This window comes from Harpia harpyja, chromosome 12 (genome assembly GCF_026419915.1).
Source record: "Harpia harpyja isolate bHarHar1 chromosome 12, bHarHar1 primary haplotype, whole genome shotgun sequence".
NCBI lineage: Eukaryota > Metazoa > Chordata > Aves > Accipitriformes > Accipitridae > Harpia > Harpia harpyja.
In genome coordinates, this window is record NC_068951.1 from 24,817,039 (window position 1) to 24,844,505 (window position 27,467).

The window sequence follows — 27,467 nt, forward strand, 5'->3', positions numbered from 1 at the left end:
GTTGAGTTCATATTCTGCTTATCTTTTACTAGTTGTCATTCTTTCCTCTGATATGAAAGAACGTATTTCCCAACATAGGCAGCTGTCCAGAATTTTTTTTATTAGTATTTATTTTTACATCACGTCTGAAAATGAACAAAACCTACTTTCCTTACATTGTTTCTTTTAAAAAGTATGAACATCCAAATTATGCCAGCCATTAGCTCATTTTTTTTTCTCCCAAACAATTGAAGAATAAAAAATTGCTTTTAGTTTTTGCTTTGTTTAGTGTTATTTTTGGAGAGAGGGAAGAAAATACTGAAATTTTTCCAGAAAAAAAGAATAGCTATACTGTGAACACACAGATGGTTTGGAATGCCAGGCATTTAGGTTGAAATGAGAAAGAGGTACTGAACAGACATCTATTGACCTAACGTATTAACAATCTAGCCACATCAGGAAGAGACAGAATAACAACACACTGAAGTACAGGTATTTTGGTATTCTACTGCTGCACAAAGTCCCCATCTGGCTACTGACCTTTAATACATACACTCTGGGGTTTTAGGGACTTTTAAAGCAATTATGTAAAATCCAAACCAGGCTACTTTATTAAAAATATTAATGCCCTTACATGTTTTCTCTGTTACTAAAACTTTCATTCACTGCAGCACAGAAGCCGACAGATATGCTTGTTAAATACTGTAGAATCTCAGCTTTAAAATTTAAAACACGTATTTAGTCTGTATGATGTAAGCAAATAAGAAAAAAGAAAATAAGTGAAAAATCAGCAACCCCAAAATACCAAAGCAGCATGTTGCTGCCTAACTGGCACAGAATTCTTTCTCGCTTAATCTCCATTAGAAACGTTTCTGAACAATTTCCCCTAAACAATACATCCAAAGTCCATGCAATAAAAGCTGTGCCAGATGATTACAGGCACATGTGACTATAGTTACTTATTGATTCTATGCTTTTCACGATGCAGAAGTCACCTTTATCGTATTAATGAAGATTTTAAATTGACCAGCATACTAGCATTTAAAGGATATTTACACCATATACTATTGATCCAGCCAACAACCTTCTTGATAGCCTCCCTTGAGTTAAATAAAACTGTAACCAAAACAGTATAGCTGAGCTCAAGTTCTGAACCAAAAACATCCTGAAGCTCCTCACTTCTGCTCCCTACGCAAGGATCAGAAAACAAAGCTCAAGGAAGCCATAAGTGCCCCACAAGCTCCCTCCGGCTCTGCTCCTGCTTATAGCTGCCTCTAGCAGGTCTAGTCCTCCCGACCTCGGCTCATTTCTCATAAACTGGTAGCATTCCTTCAACAACACCCTCCCTACAGTACAGGCATGCTTGTGCCTCCTCCTCCTCACAGGCTGCTGGGCGTTCCACGAACAGCAAAGCCAGGTTTCGGGCACCTCTCTGGAGAGGAGAGATAGCACAGCTTTCCAAGATAGCTCCTAAGATGTAGATGCAAGCAATGACATCCAGTTTTTACAGAGGATAATTATTCTCAGTTTTCTTAAATCAGTGCTTTTTTATTCCTGCAAGTGGAATTACTCGTTTCTAGGCAATAAGCAAGGACAGATCCAGGCAGGGAGTTTGCATAAAACCTGCCTCAAACTCTGCAATTTGACAGCAGGCCAGTGACCGCACTATAGCCGTGTGAACCAGAGAGACAGCACTCACACCTTCAGCCTCGGCTCCAGGGACAGACAGTTGCAGGGATGCTAGCTGACTGACCGTACAGAAAGCAGCACAATTTGAAGACATTCAGAACAATTATCGACTAGGTAATCACTTCCCTTCTGCCCCCTGGACTGGGCTCTCAGAGGCGTTATTTGTTTATACATTTTTGGGAGGCAGTGGAAAATCTTCATTAGGCTGCTCTAAGGAGGTGGAGACCAGGGGAGAGGCTGAACAAGCTGCAGAGAGCTACCCCTAATTCACTATAACCCCAGTGTACTTTACAGGCACAATAAGCCATTTTCCCAGTCTGTTCCTTGAACACCTGGTGAAGAAACAGAGCTAAAATCTAGCCCAAAGGACTCTGGCAAAAGGTGCAGCCTCTTTTATTCTCATTTCCAGTTTGTCTTATCAGTTATTTGCAAAGCCCTGCTACGTGAAGGCTCTGCAGGGCCCTTCCATTGCCTCTGACCTTTCAAGGAGCAAAGTTAAAATGCTTTGCTCTGGGACAGGGCGGGCACACCAGAAGATAAGTTTCCCCGGCTCCTCAGCCAGCTGACAGATAGTGCTTCAGCCGGGGACACCTGTGCCTGCTGGAGCAGGAACACTGCAGGTCTGCAGCAGCCTCACACCCATTCCTCCAGCTTCCAACAGACGCTCAGAGAAAACCTGAGCTCTGGAAGGACCAAAGATACACCTGATCACATTTGTGAATGACTCTGAAAGAGCACAGGAGTAATTTTTTGGCAACATTGCAGCACTTCATTTAGGCATTTTCAACAGAGACATTCTCAATTTTCCCTTTTAAAATGGCATTTTTTCATTAAGGTAAAAAAACAACATGGATTTAATAACCTAAACATAAAAAAAGCAACCATTGTTTACAGAAGGAAGGGCCAGAGCACAGGATCTCACGAAATGTTTTACGCTGGCCCAAAATTTAGCCTCCGGAATGAAAAAGTGGACCAAAAATTAATTCTGCTATTCATCTGGGTCTTGTCATGAGACTTGGAGGAAAGGAAATGCCTGAGGTACTGCCCCTTCCCCATCCATCTCCATCTCCTGAGCCCAGCTGCTGTTGAGTTGTGAGAGTTTCATGTCTCCACTCCCATGAGCTCAGAGCAGACAGGCAGACACTCACCCAACACTTCACGTGTTCTCCTTCCAGCAGGCAGCCTTGCAAGACAAAGGCACAACATGGTGAATTTCTGCGTTTTCTTCAAACAAAAACGATGCCATTTCTCATTCCCTTGCGGTTTGCGTCTACTGCTTGCCTCAGGGGACTAAGCAGAGGGTGATGACCGTACAGGAGTTCCTGTGCTGGTTAACGAGAGCCATCGATAACTGCTAGCATCTGAGCAAAACTACCTTCAAGCTCCTATGACAAGCAGCAAGGCAACAACAGGAATTTACTGGCTGGTGAAGAGGGATTTTAATGCCCTGTCTTCTCTTCTCAGGCCTGAACAGAGGACTGCAGATGGACATCCTACACAAATTCAGCAAGTTAGAGAAGAAAAAAAGACTGGTCCGTAGAGTACCTAGGGTTACGTCTGCGATACTGAGAAACATAAATCCAGGACATACTAGGCCAGAAAGACATGTCTGGCCAGAAAGGCACGTTAAGCTTGCCTTCAAACACACAAATGTAAATTTTATTTTCCCATCCTACCCCCGTGACTCTGCATGCTATATTCCTACTCACAAATGAAATACCATTTGTGCATGACTGGATCTTGCACCTCTATAAACTGCAACATCTGCAAAAATCCAAAGGCCCAGGGGTGGCCACTCAAAAAAGCATACACCCAAAGCAGCCAAGTAAATGCAGATGACAGCCTGCAGGAATACGACAGTAGGGAAATGAATGGGCAGGGATGGTAATTAGTAGCTGTGCATATGTGATACAGAAAGAATTCTTTTTACAGGAGCAGTACAGTTTTAATTTAGGCATCACTGGGAAGACTACAACAGGCACAGAAATGCCTGATGTACATGCCAAAGCATAAACCTTGTAAGTACTTCGGGGAGGAGCAGCTCTACCTGCCCTCCCTGCCCCACCAGTTTCCTCAGTACTTTCATCATTTTGACCCTTTGCTGCTCTTGCACATAACTGATGCCTTCAGAAGGCAGAAGGTCTATGGGATGGTTTATAAAGCATGGGATTTTGAAGTAGTTAGAGTAAAGGTACAGAAAAGCAGCAAACATTTACATGGTCCACATGCTTGGCAGCATTTTTTCTTGCCTCCTTATAGCCCCAGCTGCCCGTTACCCCTCCCTCCAGCCCTCTTCAGGCATTTGCCTACCCCAGATGCCATGGCTTTCTCCAAAGCCCTCCAGGCACTCCACATCCTAGTAACTCCTGGCTCTGAGACATGCCTACAATTTCCTTATTTGTGAGTGAAAATATAAAAAAAGTGACTTAAGCAAAGTATCAGCAGATCATCTATCATAACATTTCATTTGCTTTCCGGAAATGAGCTTATTACCCAGAGAGAGTAAAGTGTGCATCACAAATACTGCATAGCCAGCCAGTCCAGAGTGGTCTCTAGCATAACAGTGACAACCTGTAATGACAGCGAGTACTTGAGAGAGAATATCCACAACTGGAAGAGGACCACATCAATAGTCAGAGATTACAGACTTCCTGAGAAGGACCCTAAAAAACATTTTTCCTAGCAAATCCTACAAAATGGTATTCAAAGTCCAACTGAATGACAGGTAGTAACTGAATACCAGATTATGGATCACCCCCTGAGCAGTACTCTGATCTGAGCAGCTTCCAGAAGGGGAGAGCATAAGTAACAGGGCATGTGTAAAATCATTGTGGTAGTCCTGTCTCCAGGAATCACAGGTTTAAGGATTCAGGTCCAGAAACTGGATCCAGACAACCTACCTGTGGACCCATCCTCTATGAACTGCCTAGCTACCAGGACACCCACAGCACCCTTGGCAGTGGATTAAAAACATTAATCTAGACTGTGTGAAAAAGTATTCTTTTTTGTTTTCTTTACATTTAGTGCGTAAAAATTTCACAGGATGTACCCTGACTCTTCTTGTAGCCACCATTCTTTATAGCGTTCATGATTTCATGCATTTCTATTACTTCCCCTGTAGTCATCTCTTTCTAAGCTGAAAAATCTATCTACTCAGGATCTTCCAAAAAGGATGCCATTCCATTACCATTATCTACTCCCACACTAATAGTTCACAAGATAAATAAACAAATAAATACCACATGGACTTCCTTTTTCTTTTTTTTTTTCCATGTAGAATGCTGCCTCAAACAACAGGAATCATTTATTTGTAATTTCCTCTCCTTCCCTCATTTATTCTAATTTGCTGCCCTTCTTGTCTTTCAGAGGTAAATGCCTAGAGGCAAAGTTCATCATCTTTGCTAGGCCAATACACAGCTGTATCACAGAGTGGTGTATTGGTTTTGTGTGGCAAGGTTTTGGTAGCGGGGGGGGGGTTACAGGGGTGGCTTCTGTAAGAAGCTGCTGGAAGCTTCCCCTGTGTTCGACAGAGCCCATACCAGCCAGCTCTAAGACAGACCCGCCGACGACCAAGGCCGAGCCAATCAGCGATAGTGGTAACGCCTCTGTGATAACATTTTTAAGAAGGAAAAAAAGTTGGGACGGGGGTATTCGGCAGCCGGAGAGAGGAGTGAGAACATGTAAGAGAAACAACCCTGCGGACACCAAGGTCAGTGCAGAAGGAGGGGGAGGAGATGCTCCAGGCGCCGGAGCAGAGATTCCCCTGCAGCCCGTGGGGAAGACCATGGTGAGGCAGGCTGTCCCCCTGCAGCCCAGGGAGCTCCACGGTGGAGCAGATATCCACCTGCAGCCCGTGGAGGACCCCACGCCGGAGCAGGTGGGTTCCCGAAAGAGGCTGTGACCCCCCGGGAACCTCGCGCTGGAGCAGGCTCCTGGCAGGACCTGCGGATCTGTGGAGAGAGGAGCCCACGGAGCAGGTTTTCTGGCAGGACTTGTGACCCCGTGGGGGACCCACACTGGAGCAGTCTGTGCCTGAAGGACTGCACACCGTGGAAAGGACCCATGCTGGAGCAGTTCGTGAAGAACTGCAGCCCGTGGGAAGGACCCACATTGGAGAAGTTCGTGGAGGACTGTCTCCCGTGGGTGGGACCCCACGCTGGAGCAGGGGAAGAGTGTGATGAGTCCTCCCCCTGAGGAGGATGAAGCGGCAGAAAATAACGTGTGATGAACTGACCATAAACCCCATCCCCGTCCCCCTGTGCCGCTGGGGGGTTGGTAGAGAATCCGGGAGTGAAGTTGTGCCCGGGAAGAAGGGAGGGGTGGAGGGAAGGTGTTCTGAGATTTGGTTTTATTTCTCATTACCCTACTCTGGTTGATTTGTAATAAATCAAGTTAATTTTCCCCAAACTGAGTCTGTTTTGCCCATGACGGTAATTGGTGAGTGATCTCTCCTATCCTTATCTCGACCCACAAGCTCTTTGTTATATTTTCTCTCCCCTGTCCAGCTGAGAAGGAGGGGGAGTGATAGAACGGCTCTGGTGGGCACCTGGCGTCCAGCCAGGGTTAACCCATCACAAGTGGAAAAAAGCAGTTATTCTTCAAACTGTAGATAGTAAATTCTGTGCAGCATTGAAAACATCTTTTGCAGAGCTGTGTCTATTTTAACAATTAAAAGCACTGAGACTGTTGGTGAGTTCAATATGCAGAACAGCTGAGAGTTCATTTCCAAATACCAGGCAGGTGTCAGCAGCTGCAGTCACTTCAACTAATATTTCACCCGAACTTCTAGATCAGTGACTGGTATCAAATGTCTTGCTAAGTGGAAACAGTGCTTGCCCACTTCTTTTCTATTTAGGCCAAGTACATTTTTAGAGCTCCTGTGTCCAATGGGATTCTTTTGATCTTTCTCCAGGGTTTCAGATCATGCCCACAAGTACTAATTTTTCTCACTGTTCTGATGAGCAGCACAGGGAGGAGTGAAGCAGGCCCTTTACTATGGAAGCACCAATTCTGCACTCAAAGCTACGCAAGCAGAGCCACGTACTGTCATGAAAGTAATACTGATAACACTGAGGTGGCAGTAGGATCAAGGTGTTGCAACACTTACAGGCATGAAAGACTACAGCAACACGTGTCCTTGGGGAAACTAATCATTTTCTCCTCTCTGCTCTCTCCCTGCTCTTCAACTTTGTTGAGACAGCAATCCTTCAGGACATGTTTCTCTGCTGCACCCATATATGTCAGGGAGCAGAATTTAGTCTCTTTTCTAAAAAGTCTTTTTTTTTTTTTTTTTTAATATACCACGAAGTAGCAGCCAGGCAGAAAAGCTGTCTGTCTTCGCACGATGTGAAGTTAGCTTTGCTAAACAGACTCTTTCCTGAAACTTCCCTGGAAATCTGCAACAGAGCAAACAATTGAAACAACCCTCTTGCTAAGACACAGTACCATTTGCACAAGTACCTTCCATTCAGATCTCAAAACACAGAAAAAAGGTGGCAAGCACAACTATGTCATTCCAAACTGGAGGAACCGATCTACAGAGAGTTTAAATGACCTGTTGAAAGTTCTTCACTCATGAGCCTGAATAAGGCTTATTCTTGGTTTGTAACCCAGTAACCCTTGACATGTAACCCAGTGTAACAACCCCTTCACGGAGACTGGATGACAGACAGAGGAATTTTAAGTGAAAGCATACCCTGACAAAAGCAGCCTTTCATCAGCACTGGTTCTACAACAGGAGAACGGGGCAAGGCTGACAGCAGTAGTTAATGTAATAATGCCAGCAAGGGTTTGTACTATGACCTCAGAAAAGGAAAAAAAAAATTATTAGTTGTAAGAATGCACACTCACCTTATAAAATTGTAACAATCAATACAGCAGTCTCCAAAGTGTCAATAAGCAGCACTATGGTAAGCAGCACTCCCTTGGGACCATCGTGAGTGCTTTGAAAACTGCCATTTGTGAAGTGCGTGCATCAGGGAGAGTTATGGGATCAGCTTCCCTGAAATCAGCTCCCGTATTTACTGAGCTTCAAGGGCAAAATAGGAACTGCAGTTGTTTACATAAACTTTACCCGAGGGCAGTGGATATGTAGGGCTGTCTCGGAGTGTAATCGGTAAGGCTGTATCTATATAGGGACTTAAGGTGTGGAGACTGCATTGCCATCTGTAAATTCATTACTGTGCATATCTTATTTGCAAATGTAATGACAGGTACACCTTTCTAAATACACTAGACTTAACACATACTTAGCATGCTGGCTAAACCACTGAAAAGAAACAACATAGCTCTGCCTTTGAAGATAGAGACAAACAACAAAACTTGGCCTCCGATGAAGGAGCTGAGAGACTTCTGTTCAGGTGCACTGCCAGTTACTGGTATTACAGACGCACATAATAGGCAAACTGTGCAAGACAGCACCTCGGGGCATGCTTGCAGAACCCGCCCCAAGTCTGAATTACCAAGCAGCTAGAAGGTTTCTCAATTAAGAGGCATCCCGACCATGTCGCTGCTCAAAAGCCCGAAGTCCTCCTTGGGGAAAAGCTAGCCATTATTCAGAGGATACTGGTCATCACACTTAACAAAAGAGAATAACCACGGCAACTTTTCTGATCCCAGCAAAGCACCACCAAGCACAGCACTGCAGAGCCAAAGGGCCTCCCTCCCGGGATGCTGCCTGTCAGCCCTTTAAGCTGAAGGGCTGCTGCCCCCTTCCATGCTAAAACAAGCGGCTGCTGCCGCCTCTACCCAGCCGCGGAGCCGGGTTGCGCACGTAGACTGTTTGCCAATAGACAACACACGAGGAACAGAACCAGACCCGCACGCTCTCTCACAGACGCGCTGCTCGATGGAAAGGCAGAGCCAAGTTCCGACCACCCCCGTGAGACCAGGCAGTTGGGCAGAGGCACCCGAGCTGGAGGCAAGGCTGCTGCCCAAGCTCTCCGCTCACCCGGCACCAGGGAATACACATGAGGAAAAGCTCTTCCCAATGCTCCCACCACCAGAAAACCCACTGCCCAACACCGCTCTGCTTTGACGCCAGAGCCAGCCAAAAGACACAGATCCATATGAAACCACATTCGATCCTCCTCCAAGCGCTGGAGCAGACCTGAACCTCAGCTCCTCAAGTTACAGGAAGACTTTATAAAACCTCTCTGTCACAGCCTTGTTTTCCTGGTTGGCTACGAAAGGCTGTCAGCGTGACCCGAACTTACCCCGAGGGTCAGAAGACAGAAAGGAAAAGAATATAGCTTTCGTTTCCTCAAAACAGGTGCAAACCTTGTTCAAACCCGCTTGGAAACAGCATTTCTGCTTCGCGGAGCAGCCAGCACAGCCCTAGCAGACAGGCTGGCACGCACTTTCTAAAGAACACGTTTTACCTCTAAAGCCAACTCAGATTATTCCAGCAGAATGACTTTTCAAAAAAAATCCAAGTTTCGCTCTTCCAAGCACAAACGAGCCGCTGCCGCACCGTTTCGGGACCACCCCCAAGCCCCCGGCACGCCAGGACAGGGGTATTCGGCTGGCAGAGCGGTTCCACGTTTGAGCCCACCTCCGCGGGGACTTTGCTTTTTCGGGCAGCGGGCAAACACTTCTGTTTGCTTTAGGCTCTTGGGGCAGCAACGTCCGGGCCGGCCCCGCGGAGGGTCTCCCCGCGGCCCAGCCCCGGCTCTCCGACCCGGGCGGAGGAACCCGGTCCCCGCGGCTCTAAGGCGAAGCCCAGAGAACGCGCCCGTCGAGGGGGGCTCCGCCGCCGGCCCGGCCGCGGCACCGGGGAGGGGGGGAAGGCGGTTGCGGCGGGGCAGGGGGCGGCTGCTCCCGCCCGGCCCCGGCCCACTTACCATGGTGTGGCGGCGGCGGCAGGCTGGGAGCCGGCCCGGCCCGGCTGGCTGCCGGCCGCCTCCCTCCCTCCCTCCCCGCCCCGCGCCAGGTGAGGCCCCGGCCGCATCGCGCCTTCCCACAATGCCCCGAAAGGGAACTCCCCGGGCGCCTCCTCCCCGCCGCCGTCGGGCCGGGGCTCCCGGCGGGGGAGGCCGGGGGGTCCGCGGCGGTGAGCCGGCCCGAGATGCCAGCGTGGAGAACGAGAGAGGGAGGGAGCGGGCTGCCCGCGCTCTTCCCGCCGGCACGGCGGGCAGAAGGCGTCGCCGGGACCCTGCGGCGTCCGTCGGGCCTTCCCCGGCCCGGTGGCGAGAGGCCGCCGAGGGGCGACGGCGGCGGTCTGCCCCCGCTTCCCCCGCCGCACTCCCGGGAGAAGGGAGGCAGGGCGTGGGCGAAAGGGCGGGTTTGGGACAGAGAGACAGGACAGCGGCAGCGTGGCCTCCCCGGGGCACGGCTTCCCCGCGGACCGCTCGTCTCTGGGAAGCGAGGGTGCCGACGGCAGGCAGGGGCTGCAGGGACCCTGTGCACACACGGGATGACTCCGGCTGTCGCTCTGTACCGCTCAAAGGACGCCGTTCGTGCCCTCCGCTGGCTCTAGCTACTGCCAAGCGTTCATACCCTGAAGACACTGCTAGAGCTACAGGCACGATTGCTCTGCAGCCCATCTCCATCCAAATGAAACTCGGATAGTTTAAATACCTTAAATGGCTGGGCTTTGCTAACCCGTGCTTTTTGACGGAGCTGGATGAGAGAGCAAGACATGAGCAGCTCTGCCGGTAGATCAGCAACCCTGTAACCTCTGGCAGGGATTTGCTGATAAGCAGCTGGTGCCAAAAGAATGTGCAACATCCACAGACTCAGCACGTGAATCAAAAGCCCTAAATCCAGGCCTAAGGCTTCTCAAGCTCTTACCAGGAGTCTGATCCAGATGCAAACTACCACATGAGCATAAAATGAGAAGACTTGGGACATTTAAGTCCCACGTCTGTAGTCTAAAGGAGAGATGCTCCTTTAGAGCATGCACAGCATGCATCCAGCCCCGAGCGTGGTGTGTCTGGATTCAGGATATGGTTCCCATCCGCTCTGGGCAGAGCTGTGCCCTGCTCTTGTGTGCAGTGCTAGGTGCCTGTGAGTCATCAGTGAGAAAGGGAAATCCGAAGGAGCTCAGGGACTCCAAGGGACACTGCGGTGTCAATGGCTGACACTGGTGGAACCCCTCTTCAGCCTCTGGCTTCAGCAAAGGGGGAGAGGTCCCTCGGTCAAAAGCAATCGTGCATGCACAGCTGAGAGGGCAATTGGGCTGAAATCCCCTCCCAGTTGGAAATGGTTGTTTGCAAGAGCAGAGAGCATATGCTGGGGTGTGCTCCTTACGCTTATTTAACAGTGTGGAGGTAATTTCCACATTTCCCTAAACATGCATGACCCTTCTCCTCTCTGCCCTCCATAAGCTTTGCTTTGGTCTGTATAGACATGCTGTTCATACAGCCCTTCACTGCTGCTTGCTCAGTTCTGTATGTTCCAACCCCATCCCACCAAGCAGCATGACGCATGCTGCGCTCTGATGCTGCCAGCTGCCGAGCGCTCTGGTTTCACTTCTGGAGTGCACAACACAAGAAGTACGAGTCCCAGCTGCCTACAGATCTCACTGATACTTCATCTGCTGACTTGCCTCTGGCCTTTGTCACTTCCTGAGTACACATCCTGAGCCCATAAAGCAGCACTATCTACAGACCGCATGAACACGCCTGCCCTTTACTGCACAGCTGTGGTGCAGCACACACCGCGTCACGCTGCCAGACAGCACTGGCCTCACTGGTTTTGCTGGGACACCCTCTTGCCTTCAGTGAGGCTGCCAAACACGTGGTTACTGCTATCAGCATCTGGTAAAGTAGACCAAAAGCTGTTGCTAGATTCTCTGAAAGATAGCTGGGATGAGTAAACAGGCCACACAAAGTGCCACAGTACCCATGCTGCCTTCCCCAGGAGGTAAACATCTGGCTTCCGCACAACCACAGTCATGCTCCTGTCCCTTGCAGCCCCCAGCTCGACATACTGTGGCCTATGCAGAACAACAGAGAGCTGGCTCTGCACTTAAACCCCTAACATTCCTCACTGGCGGCGAATGTGGAGTGTCCACAGATACCACTGTGGCATTGGGAAAGCCATGTCTCTCCGAACACTCAGAACTGAATTTGCCCAACATGCAAGAATGTGGACACCACAGTGCAGTTGTACTCCAGATGTGGGGCATCAACACTTTCATCTCCTTCATTCATGAACTCAAGGAATGAACATTCCCCTCACCCCCCAACTCCTAACCACCCCCCCCCCCAAAGTTTCATGAAAACACCTCTGTTCGGCAGCCTACATTTTAGCTATGTAATTTACTCCGGTGATGGACAACAATGGTTTTTTGCTTAGCAGCCACTTCCCAATAATCTTACTTTTCTGTGCAAAGAGCTTACCTAATTAGGCCTATGAACTCAAGAAAACTAGCCTGCTGCTTTTGTGTTTTTGCAGGTACATCAGAAAAAAAGCAGCAGCAGCAGCAAACACATCATGCATACAGTGCACATTAACAGCAGTGGCCAACATCAACCCATTATGGCCAATCTTGCAGGTTAGCAGAGAGAAGAATTTTGCTGCCCTACAGAAACAAGGCTGCAAATACAGGATCATGTCTAAATTAAATGCTTTCCCGCACAGAAAGCCAGGCTGTATTTAATGACTGGCTAACTAGAAGTGGCAAGGAGTTGGAATTCTGCCCTCCCCGCCTCTCCGCCACTAGCACTGTGTGCCTGCATAATGTTGTAATAAAGAAGATAGCTCAAACTTCCCGGGTAGGAACTACTGATGGTTATCAGTGTCACAGTGCAATGGGAGTAGGGGGAGGCCCCTACGGCACACAGTTGTGCCAGGTGAACCAGTGGGGCGATCTTATGCCAGAAAAATGCCACACCGTGGACTCCTTCGGGTCTTTCCCTGAGGCCCAGTTAATTAATCAGAACACAAAAGCTTGCAAAGTAATGCAAATGTATTTCTCTAAGGCAAAGCGGGCTGCAAAAGGCTTTAAGACCCTTCTCTTCTGGCTTCTGACTCTGCCTGGAGGAAAATGCTCATATTCCTTTCTTGAGGGCCCTTTGAAAAGGCTTTTAAGTGAGGCAAGCAGCTTTTTACTGCTACTGGATATTGCGTCCTCTTTGCTTATATTCCAGTCTTCTAGCAGCCTATCACAGTCAGAAGCAGAAAATGTTCACACCAAGAGTTACAGTGGATTCAGTGAGCCTTGTGTGCCTACAGCTGCTGGTAAGAGCTTCTCTAGCTCCTACGTATAAGTTTTGGCGAGTCTGGACATTATTTATTTGAAAAGAAGTCTTTGCTAAAATGTTAGATGCCATGGACTGATGGAGTCCTAAACCTGCAACAAGCTTTGTCTTAGACCCTCCTAATCTCTGCAAGCTTTATGGACTGCAGAAGCTAATCCTGGACCGTATAAGTAAAGCTATACATTCACTAATAATTTACTATTGATTGGGAAGTTATATTCACATACATTTCCAGGAAAACAAACAAATCCTGACAGCTCCAATTAGGAGACCCAAACCACTGCCTAAAGAACAGCAGGGAAAGAACAAAATACAACATTCTCACTTCCTTCTAAAAAAACTGCAAAAAATTTCCTTCTGATAAAACCCCCACCTTTTTATTACAGAAAGAAGCCTTTTTACTGCCATTGAGTACCAGAACAAATGAAGCTATTTACACTGATTTTAGCCAGCACACGCCTTGGTGTCGTTTTTTCAGCACCTAAACTGAGCTGCTGCCAGGCACACAGCCACAGACTACTTCAGGTAAGTAGCCCTGTGCAAACGAAGGAGTTCAGGCTGACGCACGCTCCACTTGGTGATTTTACAGAAGACCTGCTGTGCAGGTTTTTTTCCACTTGATACTAGGTCTGTAGGGGAAACAGAAAACTTTCAAAGCCCAATCTAAATTCAGCTGCAGGGGGTAGCTTTTAATTGCACTTTGGATCAATAGAGAAACAATCTAACACTTGCTCTTGGTTACTAGGCAGGGGTTTGTACTTTTCCAGGCAATTTTCCCTGCTTTTCCTATGTTCACTTTTTCTTATTTGCTCATACAATCTGGATTCTCTGCAATTTAAGTGCAGAACAAAGCATTCATATCACTAGAGAACCTATCAAATTATATATCTGTGCCACAGATTTTGGTACCTTATCAGCAGCAATAGCATGTTCAGTAAGTAGTCCCAACATTTCAACAGTTCAGAGTACTAGGAAAGTGTTAAAAATAGCAGTCTCAAAGCCTTACAGCCTGTACTGAAGTGATAGGTGTACACAAGTACTTAAAGGGTGTCAAGTAGCATTTTATTTAATTTCCCAGCTGTATAAAACTAAGAGCAGGCCAAAAGGTAGACAGACATCAATAAAGCTCCATCCAGAATTCTCCTTCTATCAAGAGAAAATGTGTTATTGTAGCCCTCTCGTGTTCAGTTGGACTAACAGCTATTAGATCCACAGTGTCCTTCCTTAGGACCCCTTAAATCAAGGCCCTGCATGCTTTAACCACACTGCCATTCACTTCTTTGCCCTCTCCACCTTTCCTCCACTTCTTTCATGTTTTTCTTCTTTCCATCCTGGTTGTAAAATCTAAGCATATTCAGACCATACTTCTGAAACAGCAGAGTGCTCAGTTGGTATATTCACACCGTAAAACAAAAGAACTGCTGTTTTGGAACAGGACAACTAAAACATCCCTCATTGCCTGTAAGCATGCTTATATTCCCAGCATTTCTCCTCCATCAAAGGACACAATTTACAGCCTTGCTTCCCTCTTTTAGATAATGCCTACGAGATCAAGTTTTAAACCGAGTATCCCACAGACACCATTCAGACATGTGCAACGTTTCGCTACCCTTACAGAAATCACCCTGACGTTCTCAAAGCCCTCTAAGTACTATTGACAGTCCTGTTGATCCCAGACCTTCCCTACCAATCACCAAGATTAAAAACTCTGGTGTCCACCACTTAGCTGGGACACTGCACAGTCAGGGTCTTAAGAGGTAGCGGCTTTAGCAGTATTCTTTTCCAACCTGCAAAGGCTGTAGCAAACAGAAGAGCAAGTTATGGCTGCATTGCTAGGGGTGCTTAATGGGATGGAGTCTTGTAACTGAGGATGAGGTAATGGATTGTTTCCTAAAAGACTCACCTTCCACTTCTGCTGCCTCAGTCATCCTTAATTTAGCCACTGCAAGACCAGCTCACTCTTACAGAGATCAGGAGGCTCAGGCAGGCTGTTCAGTTGTGCTTCAAGAGCTGCTATGATCTGTCTCAAGGAGCCGAACTCCAACATGGACGTGCTGCTGCGGAGGAAACCTAGAGAAGGAGCCATAAACTAAGAGAGAAAGAAGGAGAAATGAATGAGAACAGAGAAAAGACAAAGGACAGTACTAGAACAGAAAGATAGCTATGGCTTAGCAGCAACAACATCAAGGAATATTAGCAAGCAGTACCCACTCTTGATCAGCAACACAGGGGTGCACTTCAGTTCATGAAAACTTAAATAAGTTTTGACAGGTACATACATATAGATTTTGAGAGCAGCTGAAACCATAAGGAAAACAGGCTTTGGAAGGAAAAATCAATATAGATAGTGAGAGTCATGGTATCTTCTTTATTTGAAAGACAGCTATAGTAACAAAGCTAGGAGCAAGTTAAACCCTATTCTGTGTCTTTCACTACAAACAAGGTAAAGGGGAGAAAAGCACGCACCTCCATAGCATTTGTTATTGCAAGCCAGTTTCCTGAAGAACAGGGTAACATAAAGCATTTCAGAGGAAAAATGGAAACACCACATATAAAAATACAGATTGGAAATCCTACAGTCAACCTGTATTTCTACATAAATTTATCTTGGTTTTGAGCTGGATAAATGCTAAGAGATACCCTAAGCCTCTGGGTGTCTCACAGAAAGCATGATTCATAGCACACCAGGGCCTTCGTAAACAAAACTGACAGGACTGACTTAGTAATTCAGTTATGACAACTAGATGTAAGGCAACCCATGATATCTTTGCGACAAAAGGCAATTTAGGAATGAATGTACCAAATATTCTGCAGACAAACCAGTCAATCCCATCCAAATTAGTATAACACATCAAGAGTATGTCAAAGAATACAGTTCAACTTCTCTGTGTAAGCACAGATTATATAGGAAAACTGCTAAGAGGCCCTGGGTACACAAGTGAATTGGAGGGCAATTAGTTACGGCAGCTCGGAGCTGCCTGTATGTTGGGGAAAAAGGCTTATGCTATAGACGCAGAAAGCAAAGTTTCTAATGACCCCATATATTTCAGTTTATTATCTGATAAAATATTTTATATTTAATTTTATGAAAAATAAATTGTGTAGATTTTATTACTGATATTATTTTGATACTTTCTTCCATTGCTGAAGTGATAAAACCAGTAACACCATCTTTGAATCTGTTCAACTATTAGCTTTTACATATCAATAGAGTTTAGTAGACCACACACAGCTACCTAGAAACCATGCTCTTACTTCCTCCAAAGGAGCAAAAACCTTTGTGGGATCATTTGGTAGCAGTCACTTAAGAGATCATTGAGAAGGCTTGCCTTATACTCATGAGAGAAGCAGAGAAAGCCTTCAAAGGCCACGTTGCAACTCACTGAAAGATGGTTAGTTGATGACAAGTGTTTTTGTTAATGTTAAGCTGGCAGAAATTCATCATTTTCTGTAGTTTGATCATGGTATTTCACTGTTAGCCAGGTCATTCAGCACTGAGGACTTGGTCTACAGAGAAAAAAAGCCTCAGAGAGCTTTCCTTCTGAAGTATGTAGTAGTAAATCTGATCAACATGAAAAACTGTCCCTTTCCTGCATCTAGCGTATTCTAAATCTCTCCAATGAGTAAAGTCAACACCACACCAAAAAACTCATTGCTAAGACCTGCCACACAGCTTACCTGAAATTTAAATGAAGTTTGCGACATACAGAATGTGAGACATGATCAACTATGCATTCTCATTTAGAAAACCAATACACGTATTTTAATGCTCTCACTAGAAGGACACCATGTGCAGTTCTCAAACATTTTCAAACTTAACTAATCTAGAGTTCATATGCCTTATTTAAAAGATTCTAGAAGATGGTCTACAGAGACATCTAAACAGGCTTTTCTGACTACAGATCAGTAACACCCTCATTGTTTCCAGTCAGTTTTTGTTGGAACTAGAAAACAGGGTATTTTGCCTTGGGAAAGGTGAGAAGTTTAAGCTGATCAAAATGAGACATGTCTTGTTAAAAAAAAAAAAATTACAGCATTACATACCACACAGACTATTCAGCCACACTTCAGAGGTGGAAAGAGTTTTGTGAAACCCTTTCAGATTCCTTCTATTACTCCTGAATACCCTTGGGAGCGGTGAGCTACACCACATGTTAACAGGCATTCCAAGTGTTACAAAGCCAGCCACTGCTGTATTTGAGCCTGTGAAGGCTGTGAGTAATTGTGAGGGATAAGGAAGCTTCTGAGCTTGTCCCCATCCTTTCTCTGTGAAAGTATGAGACAAGTGTAACCACCTCCTGTGGCTGCAGTTTGTGTCCTCTGAATATATCATATTGTAGACTCTGCTCATCCCATCCAGCATAAATTAGTATTTCTCTAATACCTCAGACAGATCCAAGGGATCTCAGGGAAGAGGTTGATCCTCTGATACTCTGTGTTGCAAGAACCTTTGCAGCCCTCTGAAGAGAACCAGATGAACCAGAGAAGAGGTCTATACAAGCTGGCAAGCAGGACACAGGATAGGGTTATACATCCCTAGCTGGGACCACGCAGCAGTTTGTCTCTCAGCAAACTGGTTCATCATGGGCCTTTAACCCCACTGCTGCAGCTCATTCAGCTCCAATACAACACATCTGACAAGCTCTCCCTCCAACACAGAATTAGGACATGGGCCATGTAAAGGAGCCAGAACATACAGTAGCGGTTGTGCATTCACAGAATGGAAGAAAACATGGATCACTCAAATAGACTGAGTATCAAGAAATATTTTATTGTACATGTAATCAAAGTTTAAAAAACAGACAAGAAGGAGCAAGGGACAGATTTATCTAGCATCTCTTAACTATGCAGGGTACAGAAATACAACTAGTAAAGAATTAGCACATATTAGTACCCTTTGCTCCCCTTCCCTGCCCCAATGAAGGTTATACAAGCGAGATTAGTAATGCTTCAAATCAAACCTTCTCAGTAATTGCACACTTGAGCTGACATAGTTGAAGTATGTTCAGTTTCATGAGAGAGTATGTGCCTTCAAATTAGTTGTTTATAAACAAAGCACTATCTCTTTAGTGGTTTGTAAGCATTACTCATTCAACACCAAGAGTATACTTAAATGACTAAGGATTTAGCAGCCATAATTGTGTTGTTATATCTGAACTGACACTGTCTTTATCAATTATAGAAAATAGATTCCTTAGGTTTAACAATACGTAGTAGAGAATATATTATCTAGTGGCAAAACCGTAATGTAAAGAAGCAGTGGAAGTATTCACAGGGAAAGGGAGGAGCTGCATGCTGAGCAGGGGGCACGCTGACAAATCAGAACTAAAAAATCTGAAGCTCAGGAGTGCTAGCTGCAAACAAGTTACACCTCAGTATCATTGGTGTAAGTTTCACAATGTCTGGTTTGAAAAAATAGGCTATTCATCCCACATCTACATCAATCACCCAGCTTAACTCATGACCCTAGATACTCCTTACCTACCACAGTAAGATCTTAAACAGTTCTAGCAATATAACTTATGTTCTGCCTTACACGCTGCGAGGAAGAAGGCTTCCATTCTCTTCCAGAGCCAGATAGGAAGAAGTCTGAAACTGAATGCAGGGCATTATCAGGGCTTATTCACCCCTTCAACCACTTCATTTCCTTCCTAATTTACAAGGGTGAAGGCCTTCAGAGCAGAAAGCTGCAGCTTTTTTCCAGTACAAGCTGATACTCTCTCAACAGCTTAGAAATAAGCTTTCACAAAAAAATGTAAGCTATACAGCATGTAGCAAGGGATGAATCAAATCAGTGTGACAAGTGCTAAATCCCAAATTGAAGACAAGACGAGTTTTGGAATTCCCACAAAAGAGGGCTTTGTTTATTCTTCAGTGGCCCAATAAGCCTAGCAAATTAAAAGACTCTTTGCAAAGCTTCCAGAGAAGGCCCATGGAAAGGTAGACAAAGCAAGGTCCAAAATAACAGTAACTAACATATTCTGGATTCTAATGCCCTTTGGAGACTATCAGCTTTTTGGCTTAAAATGCAAGTGAATCATGACATATTAACGATACCATGATTTTCATCTATTTCAGCCTACAGCATGGTCCAATGCAGGTTATTAGTGTCAAGTTACACACCTAGGACTTGAATTCACTAACACTCATAGCACCACTTGATTGTTGCTGTAAATAAAGACAGTCTAACCCTTAAGTCCTCTGCCAGAAAGAGCCTGTTACCTTTGACAGTTGTACACCACCACCTATTCCAGGCCAGCTGACCTACCCACACTTTTTGTCCTCACACATATGCATCTGTTTTCAGAAAAATCTAAACAGCTCCAAGCTTAAACTCTGTGACATAATACCTTAGCTTTCAAAGTTTTGAAATAAGTTCTCCTTACAGTATTCAAATGTAGGAAATTCACACAACTGACAGACGAATTTATTGACATCTCACTAGATATTTCCTGTACGTGCCAACTGCACAGTCATAGAAGCCTCCCAGCTCTTATTCATACTTCTCAGCTTTGAAACAGGAAGGGATCAACATAGATATCTCAGGATTAACAGACCTAGGTGCAAGGAAAAAAGCAGCTGTTCTGTACCTCAGTAATTATTACTCAGTATTTATCTGTTTCAAGCAACATCAAGGCAGTATTTGAATTTATGCTGCACTTTAGCAGAGACAGGTTCCCTACCATTAAAGAAACATCAGCCTTTCCACAGGAAAAAGTCTCTAAAATTTAGCTGGCCATTTTTTCTTAGCCATTACATTTAACAAGGCAGATTTGCTTAGCTTCCCAGTCTAACAGCATTATAGAGTTGTCAGAGTATATGGCTCATACCTACGGCCTCTCTTTAAAGTACAGTAGCTGGGCTGCACGTTTTTGTAAGAACTACAGAAGTTTATTAGCTATGCTAAAACACTACTTAAAGAGCCTAGAATTGTTCTAAGACTCACCAGCTACCTAACAGAACAGTTGTCCCACAAAAGTGATTTCACTAATATCTGGACTTGAAGACAAACACTACAAGAAAGCCAATAATGGAAATCTTGTGTGATCAAAGGTTCTCTTACTATCTCATCTGAAAGAAGCTACCTGCCACTTTGAAGTATCTCCTCCTTCCATAGGAATAACCAACATACCTTTTGGAGGCAGTTTAGACAGTGACTGCTCAAAAGTATTTCTACAGAACTGCTTTTTGGAAGAGAGAATAAGTTATTTTACTATTTGCACAAATTGAATTTACTACACTCATTTTACTCTGATAATGTTTTAGCTACAACGTATCTGTACAAGATGTATCAGCAGAGATAGCACATTGTTAACACTATGTATGTAAACCGAGAAACAACAGGTCCTTTCATCAAGGTGTCATATTGCAGGTAAGCCATTTTACGTTAGTCCAAGAGGCTGCGAAACCGCACTTCTGCACCAAGGAGATTCCTGGTGAGCCCAACAGAAAAGCCGTGCTCTACAAAGGTGACTGTCCACCCTGGAACAGCAGCAGGAGAAGAATCAAGCAACCAGTGTTTGCGGTAATATTCTTAAGAAGGATTCCATTCATTCGGTGCATATTGCTGTACATAAGGTGCATAAACCTGTCAGGTATGAGATCAGCGTGAAGAGAAGCCAGTTGCAAGGCTGCAACCAACTACTGGTGTCATGTCCCAGATCTGGAAGAAAATATTGTGGAGAATTACATAGCATTATTATAAGATCCAAGAGCTGTTTCTCTAAGAGGCATAGAAGCAAACAAAAACCTCCCTGGACACAAGGTAACAAATCCTGTTTAAACTAGGAAAACGTCATAAAGGGTTGTAGGAGCCTTACAACCCAAAAGCCAAACTTAGGGCACAAGAGAGTCTTCTAGCAGGTCTCTGTAGGTCTGTTTTAAAAAGCGCTATGCAGTTTGTTATATAAACATGCTTACAGACTGGAACAGTCTCAGTTCTGACATGCATGGCAGATGTATAGCTTAAGCACAGCAACGTTCTACATCAGTTTGATTTCCATGTCACTGTCTCATAACCAGGACTTTTAGTGGCAATGCTGCAAGAAGCCAGGGAGCTCAGAGTAAAGGAAGCCTGCGCGTTTCATCATGTCTGTGTCTTTAAGGCTGCTGGCAGATTCTCCTACTGCTGATGCCTGCTTTGTCCAGAGGACACCAACAGTAACCAGTTCCAACAGCTAGACTCCATACAGCGGAGTTACAGGTCGTTTCCTCATTCAGCTGCAGGAAGAACAGTCTGCAACAACAACGACTCTTGCTGCCCGCAACAGTTAGTTTTGTAGCAACAGTTGTCAAAGAAAAAAGTATATACAAACATTAGCTCTCTATTAAATATCTCTAACAAATGCAGGAAAGAGGTACATGCATACCTTCACAATCCGGTCACTCCCACAAGTCACCATGAGCCCTCTGGAGATGTCCATGGACATGTGTGAAATGTTGTGTTTTCCTTCATGAAAGGTTGCTAAGGAAGTACGGCTGCACGAGAACAATTCAAATGAAAGCCAGCTATCAGATGAAGCTTGATGGCATAATTATAGCAGTGCAAAATAAACTTACAAGAAAATTAAGTTGCTCAAGTACTAATAAATCAGTTCCGAGAACTGCAGTGCCATATCAAAGGGGACAGAATTAAATTAGCAAGTCATGCTAAGCATTGTTTGTGTAGTTATACAGGTGTGACATTTCCTGGCCTTCTGCAGCCTGACTGTTAATAATACTTGAGCAGAGGTGGGACACTGCATTAGCAAATAATTCTACTCTTGGTTATAAAGTCAAGCTCAGCTACATTTTGACTCACAATAGCTAGCAAGACAACTAGGACACAGCACCTCCCTTTTTAAAAAAAAAAAAAAAACAAAAAACCCAAACACCAACCAAACAAAAAACCCCATCAACCAAAAAACCTCCCCAACAAACAACAACAAAACAAAACAAAAAAACAGACACCCCCCAAACCCTCAAATTGGCATCTGATTATTCTGGTCCTTTAGCACTCCACGTGGCCAAGGAGGTGACAACACAGTGAACAGTGAAGTGCTGTTCATATCAAGATAAAAAGGGGGTTCCTTCGTTGCTAAGAAGAGTTTAATGGCAGCAAATGATGTTTAATCCAATCTGCTTGCATGGGGAAAATAATATTGGGCTGTAAAGAATATTCCCATACAAACAGTTTTCAGTAGTGTACATGAACTAATGCATATACATGCTGGCAGCTATGATGCATTGTCAGGCACCCATTTAACAATTTTAAGTGCAATCAATAGCCTTTACCTAAATAGAAATCTTGACACAAATATGTTTCAACTCTAGATCTGGGCTCATGGAAAAGAAGAAAAAGTGGATAAAAAAGTTGTAATACCACATCTGATCCAAATCAGCTTGCAGAGCCAGTTGAGGGATCTCTGCCACTGTAGTGCTTTGAATGCCCAAGGCAAAGGTGACCTATTAGCAGAGAGTCACCTTGGCATGTTTGTGTAGCATTGTGTGTGTGTAGATGTGGAGCAAGCACAAGTGTTTCTGCACCTCAGCAGTATTACTTTAATTTATTACTCGTTAATACTCACTCTTCATCCTTGATTGACTCAAAACAGGCATCACAAACACGGACCTGGAACTCGAATCCCATAATCGGGTAACTTGACCGTTTGGTACTGCACTTGCCACACACTGCTTGCCCACATTTTCTGCAATGATGCTTCAAGAAGGAAGAAGAAAACAAACAAAATCACTATATTGTGCCACTTGACCACCTTACCAAGTGTTCACTGAACAACAACAACAAAGCTTCTGGTTTGCAACCTGTTAGGAAGCAACCTGTTAAGAAGTCTTCTATTACTTCAAGCAAAGACCAAGAACTCTGGAGTTCTGAACAGTCTCCTTGGCCATTAACGGGTTTACCTCCATATTCTCCCTGCCCATCCTCTTCTCCTCTTCCAAGCTCCTTCTGGGAGCCAGGGAAAAAGAGGGTTGAACAAGGAACCAAGGAAATAACAGTCTAAGAAAGCCAGAAACAGATGAGTGTCTCGGTGCCTGTCTAGTCCCTCCAAAAAGAAAGCTATCTGAAAAGCTTTCACATTCCAGCCCAGTAAGAGCAGGGCTACCACTGCTTCCCTGAACTGAGTACCCTACAACATGTTAGGCTGTAGTTTGCTCAGTTATGAGGCACTGTGTGCCACTTTACACCACACTTGAAGATTGGCTGTCCACAGCTCCACTGCATAGAAATATTCAGAGAAATCCAACAGAGCACTCCCAGCACAGCCTGCTTTGCCTTGTGATAGAAGTTTGATGCAACACATTCCATAGAATTTGGAAATTTCTTAGCACTTCTGAGAAGCTGTGACCTCTCCATAAACCCTCACTTCAAAGCAGCAAAAATACCAACAGTTTAAAAGATCTAACAGCTTTAGTGGTTTTCTGTTTGCATTTTGCTTAAATGCTGAAGCACAGCTAAGCACTCAAACCAGCAATCTCACCTGTCTCAACCCTAATGTCTTTGTGTCCCACATTTGCTTTATATTCCAGAAGAAAGGTTGTTCACACTTCTGACAGGAATCACTTTCTAGCCATTGAGGAGCCTACAAAAGAGCAAGAGATGCAAGCAATCAGAATTATTTTTCCTCATACGACAGCCAAGGACATTTGTTTTAAGAACCCAAAGTAAAACTTTACTTGGAAAGATGTCCTTTCTCAGCTGCGGACATTACAACAATACATTGCCTATTGTATAGTACATAGGAAGTTTAGTACAAAAAACCCCAAACCTAAGACTACAGTTATTTGTTACCTACACACCTCCTATACTTTTTAAGCCCACAGCAGTATGTTATATTAACACCTTCATAAGAAAATTAATTCAAACATCTAAGTTATTAAACTTGTTGCAGGCATTGAAAGACTAGTGCTCTGGTTGCCTAGATGATTTTTAAGGGCTAGTGTAATCCAAGTTGTAGAAGCTATGAGGCAGTTAGTCATCTCCTCTAAGAGGGGGGGATCCAGAAGTAAATTCTGGAATTATCTTTTCTGCTTTCCTAGGATTTCAGTTTGAAATAATTAAGAACTCATCTGCATTTTCCATCCTGCCCACATCTTCATTAAGCATCCCTTCTCATGCCCACATATCTTTCCTGCCATAAACGGACTAGGCCAAATGAAAACAGTTAGAGCTTTCACACATTTCAACACTCTCAGATACTTTAACTGAGCATCCTTGTAAGGGATGGAAAGAGAGGCACAATATTTTTAGTACATAGACTTGAATTAGAAGATGTACATTCTATACAACTTTATGCATCTGATGGGGGAATCTCCCTGAAACCCAACAGGAGGAAAGCTGGAACAAAAAAAGAAGCTTTTCTCCTCAATTCACTTCCATCCATTGTTGATAGTAATAAAACAATAGTATTGTCAGTTGCACCACCATCTCACCATGAATATTTATTAATACCAGATATCCAGTTCCTACATCTTCAACCTTGATTGCATCCCCTTCCTTCCCCCATGCTAGTGGAAAATATTGTTACTACGCTTTACAAGTCCAGCATGGGGCATGGGGGAGGACAGTAGAGGAAACGAGTCTCCTCTCCACCAAGTGAGATGCTCCCTATTACTTCTTTCAGTTACTTACAATAGCAGCTTTCACTTAATAGCATTTTTGAGAAGACAATCCACTTTCTGGCTCTCTCTAACAGAAAAACAGGCTACCTTCCTATTCTTTCACCTTAATTTCAGACATTAAACAGGAGGTAAAAAACTGCCAACACTACCAACACTATTACCAACGTACAGTTGGAACTGCCCAAGATCAATAGTACAGCTGTCAGCGGAGTTACCATTCCTTCTAATCAAAAAAGTCCATCTTCTAGTCTTACGTGTATTAGTTCATATCTGAAGATAGCCTATAATATGACTTGCTAGCTAATGTCACAGAGGCAGTATGTTCATCATTCTTCAAACATTTAGTATCTTTGCTTTTGGATTGGACTTGATTATGTTTTTCCAGTGAGTTCTGAGACATCATGGCTGTTCTAAGTTAACCATATTATTTTAATGGTATTAAAACTGTCTATTATTTAGAAGATCCCTTAATTATTGTGTGCAGATCCAGAAAAGAAACAGCCACACCTTGTTTTCCCAATTGTATTATAAGTCAATTCCTTGCAACTACAAAGTGTCATAGTATCACAGAAGTTTTGAAGAGAGATCATCATGCTGACACTTGCATTTAAGGAAAAGCAATGGGGCAAGGAGGCTGAGCCTTAAATACCGCTTTATGGGGGCAACCAAACTAACGCCTATAATTATGGTTTAATCAAAGACAGCAGTAATATACATCTTTTCAGCTCCTATGATGGAAATGAACTGATGCAGAAAGAATGTGCATGGCAGGCCCTGTTGCTGTGTACTGAGGTCTTTAAAAAAAAAAAAAAGTTGTCTGGGGACTGAATCTCTACATTCTGAACTGCATCTCAAAAACAGCATCTCACTTCTTTACCTGCTTTGACATGAGTTGAGAACTTATTTCAAGACTGTTGAAGCACAGTCCATTGGTTTCTTTACTGCAGAAGCGTGCCTGCTTTAGACTGTTCCAGCAGCAAGGGCTGTAGCCATTCCAGTGAACACATGGTCTCACTGATATAAGACTAAGCAGTCCCAAGCCTGTCCTGCACTTCTCCTGTCCTGGGAATCCATCTACTACAATGCAGTATGGACAGCCACTAGAACAGAGCATGTTTTAATAATATCATTCAGCCTTAAAGTTTTAGACAATGTGAGGAAAACAGCCTGCAGAACCGACTAAGCAAAGCCACATCAGCCTCTGAAAAAGGAAAAAAAAAAAAAAATTGAAAGAATATATCTTTGACCTAGGACATGATCTTACCTCTTCTCGGCTGATATCCATATTCCAAACAGCAATTCCCCCATCAGCTGAACAAGATACCAGCTGCCGTGTCAGCTGGATGTAACAGATAGCCTGCACCTTGTCACTGCAAACAAAGTAGACGCTATTTACCCATAGGTATTTATACAAAGCCTAGTTTCCTAGCAAACCCCGATTTATCCTTGTAAAGCTACCTAGGAAGCCAAAACTGATTTCCAAACACTTTGCTAAGTCTACTAAGTAGAGCTATGAAGATGAGCGAACAGATGCTGTCACCTAAGCACTACCCTAGCATCAGGATGTTGCCTAGAACAGTGTTCTTACAGACTTGACCAGAATACCAGAGGTACAGTTCCGTGTTAACATTTGCTGGCAGCAAGCATTGACAATAAACTGTCAACTGGCTCAGAGTGTGCATGCAAATGCTATTCTGTCTTGGCAAGGAAAGCCAGCTATCAAAACAGAGACGACTGGAAAAATAAAGAGAAATATTTGTTTCAAGATATAGCTAGGAAGCAGATGGAGCTTCCACTTTTGCTAACAAATCACAGTAAGTCAGTCTGTAGCTGCAAAACAAAGCATGCATTCACCAGTAAGACAGTTTAATCCTAAATAAAAGAGTCATGGCAAAATAAGTCTACCCTAAGAAACTAAACAAAGGATCTCAACAGTATTAGACCGCTTTGCAACATCTACGTTGAATTAAAAAACCATTCTGCTTCTCAGAAGAACTTACTTTCCCATTCAGTATGAAGTTTGATGCTAAGTGTGATGTTTGAAGAGAAACTAACAGTGTTATAAGTCTTCACCAGGACACATGATGCAGCAGTAACAGCAGTATAAAGTCCTCCAGTCACTGACTTCAGTTACTTTTTTGTAACCAGTACTCTATTATTAGTTCTTTAGCCATAAAACTAAATCCTCAAGATTTAACAAGAGTTCTAGGGCTAAGGCTACCAGTCTTGATCAAAGGTGGATGGAGGCATCTATGGAATTAGACAAGAGGAGAATGCACTATACAAATACATCTTTAAACATAAACAAGATCTCTGCTACCACTGCATTTCTAAGTAGAATATATCTTCAGTAGTGAACTGCCTGTCAGACTGAATTAAGGCCCTAGATTAAAAAATGGCAGCTAGTGTTGTGTCTCTGTAAAAATAGCTGATTAAATACAGACAACTAACTACCTAATCCACAGAACAGTGGAGATGTGACATGCTTTTCTGAAGTCTAGAGACCCACCCCTGTAATTTAGCCGATCAGTTTATCGCCTCACTGATGCAAAGAGACAGAGAACAGGAACATATTGAAGCTTATTCTAGATGGGTACACGAACATGCTTATATATTAAGTTTCTAGCCCGGCCCTCATGGGCAACTCAGCAAAGTATTTACAATACAGAAGCATGCAACTTTTACATAAAGTCCAAGCAAGATGATTCAAGCTTTTTACCCACCTCTTTCTATAACCTACTTTTATGTTATTTTCTCATTACCCATGGTTTAGAAGTATCAAACATGAGCAAAAAAAAAAAAAGATTTATCTGTAATGCTTTCCTAGTACTGATTATCCTTCTTCCCCCTCAAAGTCTTCAGAGTTCTGCAAAAAGTTATTTTCTCCATTATTCACAAAGATTCAAGTATCTTGCCATGCTATTTAGTCCTCCTGGGACTCTGTGTTCATTACAGAACAGGTAGGAAAAATACAAC

At 44.1% G+C, this 27,467-nt stretch overlaps 1 protein-coding gene across 7 annotated transcripts in view; it reads right to left on the reverse strand.

Annotated features, from left to right (window-relative positions):
- LOC128148681 (WD repeat and FYVE domain-containing protein 1) overlaps positions 1 to 27,467 on the reverse strand; it is a 57,728-nt gene that overhangs the window by 9,620 nt on the left and 20,641 nt on the right. For 3 of the 7 annotated variants that reach the window (XM_052802740.1, XM_052802741.1, XM_052802744.1), the window contains 4 exons: positions 25,756 to 25,861; positions 23,351 to 23,452; positions 22,439 to 22,569; positions 21,242 to 21,350 (listed from right to left, as the gene is read on the reverse strand). In XM_052802740.1, coding sequence (XP_052658700.1) covers positions 21,242 to 21,350; positions 22,439 to 22,569; positions 23,351 to 23,452; positions 25,756 to 25,861 — 448 coding nt within the window. Of the gene's footprint in view, positions 1 to 9,509; positions 9,692 to 14,775; positions 14,962 to 17,623; positions 20,536 to 21,241; positions 21,351 to 22,438; positions 22,570 to 23,350; positions 23,453 to 25,755; positions 25,862 to 26,491; positions 27,454 to 27,467 lie in introns of those variants that run through there. The other 4 variants (XM_052802745.1, XM_052802742.1, XM_052802743.1 and 1 more) reach the window with 4 other exon arrangements.